This window comes from Macrosteles quadrilineatus, unplaced genomic scaffold (assembly GCF_028750875.1).
Source record: "Macrosteles quadrilineatus isolate MER2022 unplaced genomic scaffold, UCM_ALF_1.0 Scaffold_1__1_contigs__length_201487025, whole genome shotgun sequence".
NCBI classification, from domain to species: Eukaryota; Metazoa; Arthropoda; class Insecta; order Hemiptera; family Cicadellidae; genus Macrosteles; species Macrosteles quadrilineatus.
Genome location: NW_026542594.1, coordinates 110,242,378 through 110,257,473, shown reverse-complemented (window position 1 = coordinate 110,257,473; position 15,096 = coordinate 110,242,378). Strand labels below are relative to the sequence as shown.

The 15,096-nt window shown below is 37.3% G+C and overlaps 1 protein-coding gene across 6 annotated transcripts in view; it reads left to right on the top strand.

Annotated features, from left to right (window-relative positions):
* LOC128983103 (colorectal mutant cancer protein-like) overlaps window positions 1-15,096 on the top strand; it is a 135,490-nt gene that overhangs the window by 47,459 nt on the left and 72,935 nt on the right. For all 6 annotated transcript variants that reach the window (XM_054402283.1, XM_054402291.1, XM_054402275.1 and 3 more), the window contains exons 5-6: window positions 5,311-5,548; window positions 10,769-10,857. In XM_054402283.1, the coding sequence (XP_054258258.1) occupies window positions 5,311-5,548; window positions 10,769-10,857 (327 nt within the window). The remainder of the gene's footprint in view (window positions 1-5,310; window positions 5,549-10,768; window positions 10,858-15,096) is intronic.

Here is a 15,096-nt window from a genome sequence, read left to right as displayed (position 1 = left end):
AGTAAATGTTTGTAGCAAACTGTTAAATTCAGCAAACAATGTGCTCGCTGGTTAAATTAGCAAACTTATTGACGGTTTACAACATGTGTTCTTATTCTCACTTTTAATTTTTGACAACAGCTGGAGATTCAAAACAATTTTTGTTTCCCATGTTAATCTTATGGAGAAATACGAAACTTTAAAGGGCCCCAGGGCCTCACTCTCTAATTATTTCCCTAAAAAGATAGTTTCCTGCACAACTTCACGTTACGCTCTTTCCGATGAGACCAAAAACATGTCAATCGGTTCAGTAGTTTCGGAGGAGTAATTGTCACAAAAATCCTGCTTGAGTATTAAATAAGTAAATAGATATTTTAATTACATTTGGCAAATCTATTCATGTTATACTAAGCTATTATTATTTTACTAAAAAACACAATTTATTACCCTCCCTGTAGGCAGCAAACCTAGGTAATCGTTAAACCTAATGTTATTTGAATTTGAATTATTAGCGAATTTCCCATATAGGGAATAAGCTATTACCGTAGGTCTCATGGTAAGACCTAGACCCGGGACCGATTTACTTTTTCGTTTTGAGGTCCCCAGAGGCCAAAAACACCATCCGTTCAAATTCATATATATATATATATATTTATATATGTGTCCGTTAGCGCGATAACTCGAGCAAAATTGATCCGATTTTGATAAAATTTGGTACAAACGTGTAAACCTACATTTATTCAAACGAGTTCGCGAACCAGCATAATTGGACCATGGGATCAGGGGTTTATGGAGGGTTTTATGGGGTAAAAATGGGTTTTTCTCATTTTTGACCCTAAAAACTTTAAATATCTAAATTTCTCTCTAGACCATTTTGAAGAGCTTAAAAAAACTAATAATTTAGTATATTGAAGTTTTTTTGAATGTTCATTGACTACGGAGAAAATTTAAGAAATTGTAAATTTAAAATTCCCATGTTATTCTTATGGAGAATAAATAAACTGTTCTAGTTTGCTTGTTTATGGATATATTTCACTCAAATTTGGCAATTTGGCTTATTTCATACTAAGCTATCAATATTTCAATTGAAAAAAACACACCTCAACATCTTTCCCGTAGCAGCAAACCTAACTACTCACTAAAATTAATGTTATTTAAATAGGAAATAAATCTGAAAATTTATAGGGAATATTTTAGTAGAAATCAAGCCGGGTGAATGGAAATTCTCTTAGTATTATTATTTATTATTTATTTATTATTTATTTGTCATGAGAGCCGAAGCCCCCTGACTACATACCCGGTACCTATCCGTTAGGACATACCCGGGCCCAATGATGTAGGCCGAAGCTTACGCATCAACCTTTAGCACATCATGGGCGGATGACTTAAGGTCATCAGGCTCGCCGGCTGCCGAAGCAGACCCTTCGGAAGGAGGGTTGCCCCTCAATCCTAACCAGGGATTCCGGCTGCTTGTTTAAGCGTCACTCCACCTGGGTTCCACTAGGTCAGGACCTAGAGGTCCATGGTAGAGCGCCCCGACGCATTTAGTGCAAGCAACACTCGGGACCTATCTAATCCCTGACAGGCAGAACCCGCCATCGATAGCCAGGAGGAAGGGGACCGTCAGCACGCTGACGGGGGGAACCCCAACCTCCCATTTACACCACTACCCGATCGAGGCCTTACCCATTGCTGGGAAACCAGAGATAACCAGAGCGATAGATCCCCAGATACCCCTGGCGGGCTCGGACCCAGCACCCGATCTACTTCGTTTGCCCGTCAGACCCAACATCACTGCCAGGCCATCAGGGTTTCCCAAAAGGAGGCAGGTATAGAAGTGGGACCCACCCGGATGAACCTATCCACCAGAGGTGGCGACACCCTTGACTCAATTGAGGTTCCGGGAAGAACCCCCCACACTCAAGATAACCATACCGTCCGTGCTCAGAGACAGGGATTGGTTTGCATAAGTGCCTACAAACCGTTGCCCTCACACTGCGGAAAGTTACGTTGCCCTTGAGTGTCCCCGTGAGCTACGGGTACTTGCCCGTTTTCACCTCCAGGAAAGGTTACTTCCAAAGTCGAGGATTTGCCCACTGAATGCTGGTCGCACACAACAAGCAGGCCGAAGCCCAAAGAACCACAGACACAGGTAGGTTAGAGATTATGATGCACTTCCATCTCTCCTAGAGCTAAACACCCCTCCATCCTGGATAAAGGAATGTCACTGGGACCCAATGCCCAGTCGTCCATGTCTGTGGCCAACTTGAAAATGCCGATACCAACACGGAGCATTTACCTCCCCTCTGGGGGCTAAGTATTTCACCTCCCAGGACGAGGCTACTTCCAAAGTCGAGGATATGCCTCACAAAATGTCAGTCGTACACAACAGGTAGGACTCAGTCACAACCACAAGCTACAGGCAGGTGAAAGATCTATGAACTTAATCAACACTAGCAGAGCTGAACACCCCACCACCCTGAATGGAGGGAATGTCACTGGGTACTCTCACTTTGGGTACAACCCAAAGAGGCTGGCTTGTCCAGTCGTCCATAGCTTGTGGTCTACCTGAAGTGCCGGTTCCAACACCGGGCAATTACCTCCCCTCTGGGAGAGCTAGGGTCCGCGTGGTCGCCCAGGCCACGAACCCACGCAAGCGTGGGCCCCCTGCGGTTAAATTCTCTTAGTATGCAGGTTTGCTTCGACGGGGGTATTTTATCTTGTTTCACGGACACACACATATATATATATGTATATGTATATATATATATATTAGCCGCTATACCCATGCCTTGCAAAGGGGTCAAGATGCAGAAGAGACAATTTTGGTTCCTTGAAAATAATGGCAAGCAGCTTGAGAACGCTTTTAGGTTTTGGGAATGCTAATGGTTTTTATTGCCCCACAACTCTAGTAATAAATTATGAAAATCCTAAACAATCATCTGATAAACCTTTTTATGTGCTCCTAACCAACGACAGTGAATTGAAAGTAATTAATTGTTATAATCTGTACCGGAACCGACTACACTAGGTAATTATGCTAGTACCTTGGTGCACTGCAGACCAAGAACTGAATGCATTTATATGCTTTTAAAAGTTTTAAATAAACAACCCGTTATTGTGTTGGTTGGAAAAAAGTAACCAGTTGTGTTACATTATTTTGTCAAAATGTTGCTGCAAACATCTTTATTCCTAAAAATGCTTTACCTAATTTTTAACTACTTTATTATGGCTATGACATGCTATGACCTATCATAGTTGTAAAATAGGTTAACTTTATTAGGTAAACTTTATCTTAACTGTTTTTCTTGACATAATCATGTTAGGAGCCAAAGGTGTTGATAATGTGTGATACTGTAATTGTTGTTAGAAAACCATAAATGTAGGAAATTATTCATTTTTATAGTAATATCAATTAAATAAAATGAGAAAAATACTGGAAACCCTGTACTGTACTCATTTTGTACCAGGAACAAATAAAATAGGTAAGGGCAAAAATTGATTATTTTAAAATGTTACATTGGTTAAAATCAGAATTATTAACCTTAGTAGGGTTCCAAAACTGTGATTGGAAAATTCTTTGGAGTCTATCATAATAACATAAATATTTGCTGGGTAATATTTGATATTCAAAAATATTATGAAGTATTCGATTCAATTCGATTTGAACCCAAAAATCACTATTCGCACACCCCTAATACTATGTAGCCTTGACTTTTATGAGATCAATAAATAACGAGTATGCCTAGAAACTGGTGGTAATAATTCTTTTCAAATTATTTAGGGGAAAATGAAATTATAGCCTAAGCTTAAAAATATATATGGAATCTTTTTCTAACCTGAAACTACATCCTCATCAAGCCCCACATTCCTTTCAGCCCCACATCAAACGGTTGGCCTAAAGAATAGAAGCATTTTGTAGGTAATTAAATGCTCTATACATGTGATTGGGATACTTGTTATCCTAGAATATTTCATTACTGAATTAAAGCGATCTAAAGAAAGAGATTTGGCAAAATAACAAAAAAATTTACGTTTTATTGTAAAATAATTTGAATATTTTCGTATCCATAAGTCTTAGAACCAAATTGTTATACTTATATTATAGGAAATTTAATTGTCTACAACATTGCAATTACATATTTTTCGCTAAAAGCACCAAAACGGAGATATAGGCGAAAATCTCTAGAAAGTACCAATTTCTTCGATTTTTCAATATGGCAGCGGGCGCGGAGGGGGTAGAATTGTGCATTTTGCGGTTTTAACAGCTACTTACCATCCTAGACAACATATAAAAAATTTAGACTTACCGGACCGTTTGTAAGTTAACCCCCCTATTTCTGTCTCTATTTACTGGACTAGTCTGACTAGACCAATAGTTTTCACATCAAGCTCTTAACAGTGAATGCTTCAAATTTGCTGTATACACCACTACACCTCAACTCAGTCTGACTAGACCAATAGTTTTCACATCAAGCTCTTAACAGTGAATGCTTCAAATTCGCTGTGTACACCACTACACCTCAACTCACAATGACTAGACCAATAGTTTTCACACCAAGCTCTTGTGCCATATGACTTATATTACAAAAGAAACATAAACCATCTGTTTCCAGAGAGGAAACAACAGGTAAACGGCTGGTGATCCATATTGATTTGAAAAAAATAAAAAAAATAAAAGACCTGAGCATCAATCTTGCACCAAGAAATTAATGATCCCTTTGTGGCATCGAATGGAACCCTGCTCACCAAACCAAAACGATTCAGAACCTCTAAAATTACTTTAGAAAAATCATAGGTCAATCAGGAACAACCATACTCATAAACCAGTATATTGCTTTACCCCCAAAAACGTCAAGGGAGGATAGTGATTGTCATGTAATCTGAACTTGTACTTGTAGAATTACTGTCATGGATCTGAAAGAGCTACTATCTGAGTCCTTTAATCATCATTATTACCATAATTATCAATACATCTCAAATATTTTTGTACAAAAACCCAGTATTATTAGTTTATTAGTATAGCACGTTCATCTATTTACACTTGACTCTGTACATTGTACTTTGAATTGTATTATCTCCATTGACCTGGCCTATTGTATGACATGTATACTTAATGGCAATAAACTACTTGAATTTAAATCATTGTTATCACTACAGTACACTGTATCAGAGTTTCACAATTTAGGATCTGAGAATCTAGAATATAGATATCCTTAATGCTGTTACTGACTGTTTGGACTAGTCAATTACAAATCAGAGCACTCAATTTTAAAATGTTTTAAAGTATACCCACCTCTTTGTCTCCTGACAGATCATTTGTCATTTCAGCTCCATCTAGCAGCTCTGGCATCTCTGAGAGGTGAGATCCTCGACCTGACATCGCGATTGCATGCTGTTACACACGAGCGAGACATGCTGGAACGCACAGTCGCGCAGACTGAGAGCTCGGTTGCACAGCAGTATGAGGAACGTCTCACTGAACTTCACTGTGTCATTGCTGAACTTAGTCGCAAGATGGAACGCCAACGCACTTTGGTCATTACAGAAGAAGAGGATGTAGTTTCAGGTTAGAAAAAGATTCCATATATATTTTTAAGCTTAGGCTATAATTTCATTTTCCCCTAAATAATTTGAAAAGAATTATTTATTACCACCAGTTTCTAGGCATACTCGTTATTTATTGATCTCATAAAAGTCAAGGCTACATAGTATTAGGGGTGTGCGAATAGTGATTTTTGGGTTCAAATCGAATTGAATCGAATACTTCATAATATTTTTGAATATCAAATATTACCCAGCAAATATTTATGTTATTATGATAGACTCCAAAGAATTTTCCAATCACAGTTTTGGAACCCTACTAAGGTTAATAATTCTGATTTTAACCAATGTAACATTTTAAAATAATCAATTTTTGCCCTTACCTATTTTATTTGTTCCTGGTACAAAATGAGTACAGTACAGGGCTTCCAGTATTTTTCTCATTTTATTTAATTGATATTACTATAAAAATGAATAATTTCCTACATTTATGGTTTTCTAACAACAATTACAGTATCACACATTATCAACACCTTTGGCTCCTAACATGATTATGTCAAGAAAAACAGTTAAGATAAAGTTTACCTAATAAAGTTAACCTATTTTACAACTATGATAGGTCATAGCATGTCATAGCCATAATAAAGTAGTTAAAAATTAGGTAAAGCATTTTTAGGAATAAAGATGTTTGCAGCAACATTTTGACAAAATAATGTAACACAACTGGTTACTTTTTTCCAACCAACACAATAACGGGTTGTTTATTTAAAACTTTTAAAAGCATATAAATGCATTCAGTTCTTGGTCTGCAGTGCACCAAGGTACTAGCATAATTACCTAGTGTAGTCGGTTCCGGTACAGATTATAACAATTAATTACTTTCAATTCACTGTCGTTGGTTAGGAGCACATAAAAAGGTTTATCAGATGATTGTTTAGGATTTTCATAATTTATTACTAGAGTTGTGGGGCAATAAAAACCATTAGCATTCCCAAAACCTAAAACCATTAATATTTTATGACGACATTGTTGTAGGCAAGTCAAGTACTTCCAAGAACTGGTTGAGTCAGTAGTTTTGCTCTATAAAGTTAAAAAGTTTTATCACTTTTATTCCTTGACGACTTCCATGATTTATTTCATTTAATGTTTAAAGAAAAAGTCAGAATAGAAATACTAGTAAGGCAAAACAAACAATAGAAGGGTGGGATGGGTTGGTGCAACCTTGAAGCTATATTTAGAGTAGAGGGGTGGCTTGGCCTGGGATTCTAATAGCAGGACAATGATACATAGTTGTATTTTCGGAAATCCTTTGCCCGGTTTGACTTCAGATTCTCTTTTTCAAGGATTACCAACAGGGTGCAGCACTATTATTTCTTTTACATTTATGACAACAGCTAATTTGCAACCAAAAGGTGAGTGAGCGTAGCGAACAAACTTCAACCTGGAGGCGAGTTAGCGTAGCGAACGAGCTAACCTGAAGGCAAGTGAGTGTAGCGAACGAGCTAACTTGAAGGCAAGTGAGCGCAGCGAACAAGCTCCAACCTAAAGGTAAGTGAGCGTAGCGAACGAGCTCCAACCTAAAGGTGAGTGAGCGTAGCGAACGAACTTCAACCAGGACGTGATTGAGCCATTACATTACATTACATTTACATTTACATTTGTTGTCATGAGAGCCGAAGCCCCCTGACTGCTTACCCGGTACCTATCCTTCAGGACATACCCGGGCCCCATGATGTAGGCCGAAGCTTACGCATCAACCTTTAGCACATCATGGGCGGATGACTTAAGGTCATCAGGCTCGCCGGCTGCCGAAGCAGACCCTTCGGAAAGAGGGTTGCCCCTCAATCCTAACCAGGGATTCCGGCTGCTTGTTTAAGCGTCACTCCACCTGGGTTCCACTAGGTCGGAACCTAGAGGTCCATAGTAGAGCGCCCCGACGCATTTAGTGCAAGCAACACTCGGGACCTATCTCATCCCTGACAGGCAGAACCCGCCATCAATAGCCAGGAGGAAGGGGACCATCAGCACGCTGACAGGGGGAACCCCAACCTCCCATTTACACCGCTACCCGATCGAGGCCTGACCCATTGCTGGGAACCAGAGATATCCAGAGCGATAGATCCCCAGATACCCCTGGCGGGCTCGGACCCAGCACCCGATCTACTTCGTTTGCCCGTCAGACCCAACATCACTGCCAGGCCATCAGGGTTTCCCAAAAGGAGGCAGGTATAGAAGTGGGACCCACCCGGATGAACCTATCCACCAGAGGTGGCGACACCCTTGACTCAATTGAGGTTCCGGGAAGAACCCCCCACACTCAAGATAACCATACCGTCCGTGCTCAGAGACAGGGATAGGTTTGCATAAGTACCTACAAACCGTTGCCCTCACACTGCGGAAAGTTACGTTGCCCTTGAGTGTCCCCGTGAGCTGCGGGTACTTGCCCGTTTTCACCTCCAGGAAAGGTTACTTCCAAAGTCGAGGATTTGCCCACTGAATGCTGGTCGCACACCACAAGCAGGCCGAAGCCCAAAGTACCACAGACACAGGTAGGTTAGAGATTATGATGTACTTCCATCTCTCCTAGAGCTAAACACCCCTCCATCCTGGATAAAGGAATGTCACTGGGACCCGATGCCCAGTCGACCATGTCTGTGGCCAACTTGAAAATGCCGATACCAACACGGAGCATTTACCTCCCCTCTGGGGGCTAGGTATTTCACCTCCCAGGACGAGGCTACTTCCAAAGTCGAGGATATGCCTCACAAAATGTCAGTCGAACACAACAGGTAGGACTCAGTCACAACCACAGTTACAGGTAGATGAGGAGAGGCGGAATTAACGGCGTCACTGAGAGCTAAACACCCCCCCCACCCTGAATGGAGGGAATGTCACTGGAGGCTCCCCCTAAGGGGCTGGCGCTTACCAGTCGTCCATAACTGTGGTCTACCTGAAGTGCCGGGTCTGACACCGGGCAGTTACCTCCCCTCTGGGAGAGCTAGGGTCCGCGTGGTCGCCCAGGCCACGAACCCACGCAAGCGTGAGCCCCCTGCGGTTCAACGTGCGGGTACGTGATTGAGCCATGCGAACGAGATCATCTTGAAAATTAAGAAGTTAAACGGGGCAAAGCCCGCGGGACTATAAATAGTCAAAGGCAAGACAACGTCTGCCGGGTTCAGCTAGTATATATATATATAAAAATTTGAACGAATGGTGTTTTTAGCCTCTGGGGACATCAAAATGAAAAAGTAAATCAGTCCCGGGCCTAAGTCTTACCGTGCCACCTAAATTATTTTGATCAAACTTGGCAAATTTATTTATTTTATACTAAGGTATTATTTTTTTACAAAAAAATACACTTTATTAGTTTACTTGTAGCAGCAAACCTAGGTACTCATCAAACCTAATCTATATATTAATACGCAAGCAGGTTTCTTTTCACAGTCATAACTCGATAACGGCTTAACGGATTTTAACGATTGAGGTGTCAAATTAAAGGTATTTTTACGTAGATGTGCAAATACGTCTCAGAATATTAAGAAAGGGCATCACTTAAGTACAGTTAAGGGCTAAAGTTTGGGAACGGCGGCGCTATCTGTTGACATTAGATCAAACTGTCAAACTCAATTCCCTTTGTTTACAACTAAACATATGGACGTAGTTTGAAATATTTTTTAAGTTTAACCACAGACTGCAGCAGGACTTATTACATCCAGAGCAAAGCCGGAATTTTATATTTGTATTTAAACATCTGTTAACTAAGTCTGGGTCATACATAAAGAGTTTCCTATTAAGACCTGACAACAAAAATTGTTTGTAATACAGTAGTTGAATTGATTTAACTTACATCGTATTTTACTGAATTATCATGTAGTTTTGGTTACAGTTCGGTGTGATTAAGTGAATGTTTGAAAGTGATTATTCACATTACAATTAACGTTAAATTACCATATTATCATGTTTTTTACAATGTGTATCAAAATTCCTTTGTAGTGTTTTCTGTTGATTGGTTAACTTTCGTATTTTAACTAAATTTAAAATAAAGTGCCACCAGTAAGACGAAGAACTGTGAGTGGCTGGAGGGAACGCAAACGAGACCGCTGGCATCGAACCTCCCAATTTGAGGGATACATAGTGGCAGTACTGCCGTGGTAATACATACAATCTCAGACAAATGAACGTTACATTTTTACATAAGGGTTGCGTAAATTTTAAGCAAAAAAAGCCTGGCCGAGACAGTTCAATTTTTACTCTTTGTTGCCATAAATTAAAGGTTCGTTTGTAACATCATTTGCGGAATTCACCATACTTTCAGGAACTTATTTGGAAAGTCCCAATCTGAAAAAAAATCTTCAATCCTTAATCCCAACTTACCAAAGTGACCTGAAATATATGACCTAAAATGGAGGTTTATAAATTTTAAATATAAGGAAAATTTTAAAGGGAATCTTAATTTCTTCAAATGCCAAAAAGAGCTAAAGATTTGTTATAGTTGTGTAAGGTTTTTGTGTATATTATGTTTAACTCTAAATTTTACTGTAAATTATACTTCATGTTCTCATCCTGCCTTTTAATTTTTTCCATTATTCTGAATCATTGAGAATTTCACATTACTGATGATTCAAAATCTAGTAAATTCTGCAATTCAAAATGGATGTTACAAAACAACATTCACTCCAAACTATTCCGTTAGTCATTAGTTAGTATTGGACAGATCGTGAACAGAATATATTCTTTTCTTTATTACTATTGGCTTAGATGTATGCCTTAGATGTTTGCTAATTAACTTTTTATTTAACTCTGAATGAGACTAAAAGCATTATTTTGGGTTTTCAACAATTTGTCCATTTTCAGGGAGAGTCACACAAACCATAAGTATAACACTAGACATAAGAACCTAATTAAGCCCACTAGCCATAGATTATCACTATTTGAAGCATCACCTCAATATATTGGACCAAAATTGTACAACTTAGATCCTGATAATTTAAAAAACATTACAAATCCAAATAAATTTAAAAAAGAATGTAAAAACTGGTTGCTAACCAAAACATTTTATTCTTTAAATGAATTTTTAAGTGGAAATTGGTAGAATGTTAAGTATTAAAATAATTTTGTTTTAAATGGAATATTATTATTTAGCTTTAAGTATTATAATGTAATTGACAAATGTCCTGTCATTTTGTGATGTAATGGCATTCTGTAAATAAATAAAATAAATAAATAAAGCAGTTTTGTTTATCAGAGACAGAGCAGAGCGTGGAGACTTGTTCACAAGCTGATGAAACCCTTGCGGTTGAAGAGACAATACTTCGCCCTGAGGATGATGATGAGGTCTGTATGTCTCAGCATTCACTCATGGTTAAAAATTAGGGATGGGCCCATTCCGATTTTTGATACTTTGATACCTTCAATACCAGGAGGATCGAAGAATCGCCGATATTCGATACTTCGCTTAATTGTACTCGATACCAATTCTGAAAAAGAGGTTAATTATGATGCAAAACTCGACTGACGTTGAAGGTTGTAAAGAGTGGCACATCATAGTTTATTTGGAATACTCTGAAGTCAGCTAATATAAATAATTCCAAGTTCATTAGCTCGCATTCGTAATCATTTTATTATACATAATAGCGTGCCTTTGCATTTCACAACAAATGAAGAGTTCAACTAACAACTAGTAGAACACTAGTCGAATGGTAGAGGCTTATCAATTGCCGCCATGTTGTCAGATCAAGAGCAATGTTGCCAGATTGGCCAGATGGTACAAGCATTGAATATATAAATCTAATTCACAGAAAGTACATATAGTCAATGGTACTAGTATAACTTGCGTTTTCTAACTCCTGATAGGCTTGATGTACTTTCTTTAAAGGCTAACCTAATCTATGTATGCTTAACACGTTCGCTACCGCAAGAGTAAAAAAATTTTCACTCATATGGACCAGCGGCGCACGTATGCGACAGCCGATTTCTACCCGTCGACTGCTGTCGCATATATGCGACAGCTGGTCACTTTAAAATAGACTGACGTCGCATATTTGCGGCAGTGTCCAATGTTATTAAAAAGCAGGGTTGCCACCAGTCATGAAAACCTTGAAAAGCTTGAATTATGATTTTGTGAGACCATGAAAAAAAGCATGGATTAGGCATGAATTTCTCTGTTGGTCACATTAAAATAGACTGTTGTCGCATATTTGCGGTGGTGTCCAATGTTATTAAAAAGCAGGGTTGCAAAAAAGCGTGGATTAGGCATGAATTTTATTTTTCCATTTGACCATGCATTTTATTAGGAATAATTTACTCAACCAATACTATTAAATTTGTAAAATAAAAAATGTTTTATGTTTTAAAAAAGTTTGTGAAAACCAATATAAAGAGAATTCTGTCTGGAGATGATTGAACGGAGCGAGCGAAGCTCTTTGGGATCAACTTCAATGCAAACAATATAACACCATCACTCAATAACGGCTGAACACATTTCAGCTAAACTTAACAAGATTACTTAGACTAATAGTGAGATGGTTTGTAAACAAACAAATTTTAATTACATAATGTTAATGCAATTTAAAACGAACTTAAAATTTCCAATTTTTAACATTAGGCTTATGGGACTAAAGTAGCCATGACAGTTTTATGAATTAACAAGAAAAATGTAAACAAGAGAATCATAAGGTATTTCTGAACTTTCTAGACTTTTCTTTAAAGGTTTTTAAACCATTCCTACAATCTTAATACACAAGAAAATACAGTTAAAACATCTTTTTAAGGTGGGGAATTCACTGCAAATTGCGAAAATATACGGAACTACTTTCTCAATGCGCGGAGCATATCGCACGTCAAGAAACAAGGATCTGAGTGATATGGACCGGTGACTACTTACTCTTGGGCACCTATTATTTGTGTTGCCAGCAAGGATTTAATAAGCGATATATCGAACCGCATCAAAATCGATATTTTTAATCCGATAATACCTCACAGGTTATATGTTGAACTACATCGACGGTACAGTAAGTTGTTACACGTATTAATAAAACGCAGATTGAACACTGATCTAATTTAGGCATTAGGGGAAGGTCGGTCGGGGTTTATGAGTATTCGTGACTACATTAAGTGTTTTAAAGTAAGGTTAGATTAGGAAGGTAAAGTGTAGGTTATAGGTAGGAGATCGGGTTGTTTATTTGTGTTGCACCATATGATTTTTTATCGTTTGGAATAGTTGGTTAAACGGGAAACGATTTAAAAAATGGTTGCATATGGTCTTAACAAACCATCTACAGTATTCTAGCATTGACTTTATATAAAGTCTATGATTCTAGCAAATTACTACATACAGACCAAAAGAAAAGAACATTTGGATTTGGACCTTTGACTATAGCAAAACTAACATATAATTTATGATTTGTGAAAAGTTGTATATCATTAAATACTATTCTGTAATATTAATAATTGTTCGGCAAATCCTCATTTTAATGGCTTGGCTGAAAATGGAATCTGCATTTTGTGAAACAGTAAACAATTCAGTAATTTCAAATGTTTATAACAGTAGCCTATCCTATATAAATACTGTTATTTGATTGCCAAGCCACAGACTATACATACGTCCAGTTACAACCATAATAGTAAGTAAATAATTAATTACCTAGGCTTATAGAAGTCCACTTTTAACCTTGGTATGAATAATTGTCTAGGCCTGTCCAGAAGTAGGCTACTAATTTCTAATTATATAGCCTATTGAATAATTGTTTGTAGTTTATTAGGAATGAATTTTATTTATTCTTGCTATCATTCGTTATTAGGAATATAACTTACATAATATTTAATTAATTCATTCACTGTACTGCAATTCGTTTGGTTCTAATGTCACAAACAGCCGGGAGATGGACCGGCCAATGCTTAGTCGCTTAATACAGTATTTTCCATTCGCCAATCGCGGGAGTAGCTGTCATCAGACTTTATTATAAGTTAAGAAGATGGCGGTCGCTGAGGCTACTATTGATTAAGTAGCATTAGCCACTAGATGCACTCCCTCCCGAATGTTGCCAAGCTTCTAATGAAGGCGGTGATTATATGTGATTGACACATATAATCACAAGAACAATCAATAGAAGAAATAATATGTTTATGACACATGATTATTATTGCAGCGTGGGTAAATAAAAATATACTTTAAACGTCTAATAAACAACGCAAAATACGCTAAAGATTGTAAGGAAATTTCTGAATTAAAGGCTGATTAATTTGGGTTGTTTAGATTAGGCCTTTGTTGTGACAAAATACGATGACGTAAAAAAACTACAAATCTAGGGGTGAGAATTGCCAGTGTGATGTTTTCAATTTTTGTACACATTTGTATTTTTGTATGTATATATTTTAAATTAAGTTTGGTCAATACAATGGGATGCCTTTACTTTACACTAATTTTGTTAAACCTTAACAAAACGAGTATACACTTAGAAATATTAACTGGGTAGGGATGCTAATTTAGGGGTTTTGACCAAGAACTAAGCTTACCTCAACACACCTTTATTTGCATTTTCATATTTGAAGAAGACAATATCCAAAATTCTAATCAGGAAAGCTTTTTTTTATCACCATTTATCAATAATCACAAAACCAAACCTACCTTAATAAACCAGTATTTATTCACAAACAATTATACGTTTGCTGCCTTTAGCAGAGTTAAACCTATGGAGGGATTTAAATTATTTATTGAAAATAACATCAGCAAATGCAAACAAAGACAAACAACAAACTGTTTTTTACACAAAAGAAATGATGTATAGGGATACTATATTCTGACACAAAGATATATAATTCTGAGTTTGTTTGAATATTAAAATAATTTGTTTTATATTATCGAGCCTTTTAGGGACTTATGTCCCTACAAGCCACTAGTATATCCATAAACGTGTAAACTACAACAGTTTTCATTTCCTCCACAAGAATGACATGGGAATTTTAAATTACACTTTTTTTTCATTTTCAACTGTTAGGCATACAACAGCGCTTCATTATACTAAATTATTTTTTTTTCAAGCTCTACCACGCAGCACATAACCACAGGTTCCACCACGGCGCGTGCCGTGGTCGAAAGAAATTACAAACATTTTTGTTTTAGAGTCAAAAATGGAAAAATAAAAAAACCCATTTTTACCCAATAAACCCCCGTTTCTATGGTCGGATCATGCAAATAAATGTAGGTAAATAAATAAATTGCTTAAACACCCAGCCAAAAAAATCATGTTTTATCCCCTGCATTAATGTCATGAATAATCCTGTATTATTCTAGTTGATCGTATTGCATAATGTCCTTAGTATTATCATTGACTATTGGATACAGAAGTTGTATTAATAGTCAAAGGTATTATACTAAGTGGTTTTATCCACAAAGCTAAAAAAATAAGGTGTCAAGCATCTGAAATTATGTTTTATCTTTTATCGCACATTTTGTTTCAATCCTGTGCAATGGTCTAAAACCTTTCCTTGTGACTAAACAACAACACATCAGAAAAAACAAAATACCGAACAAAGTATTTATAAAAGTTTTATAAATGTTTATTTGTAAGTGGT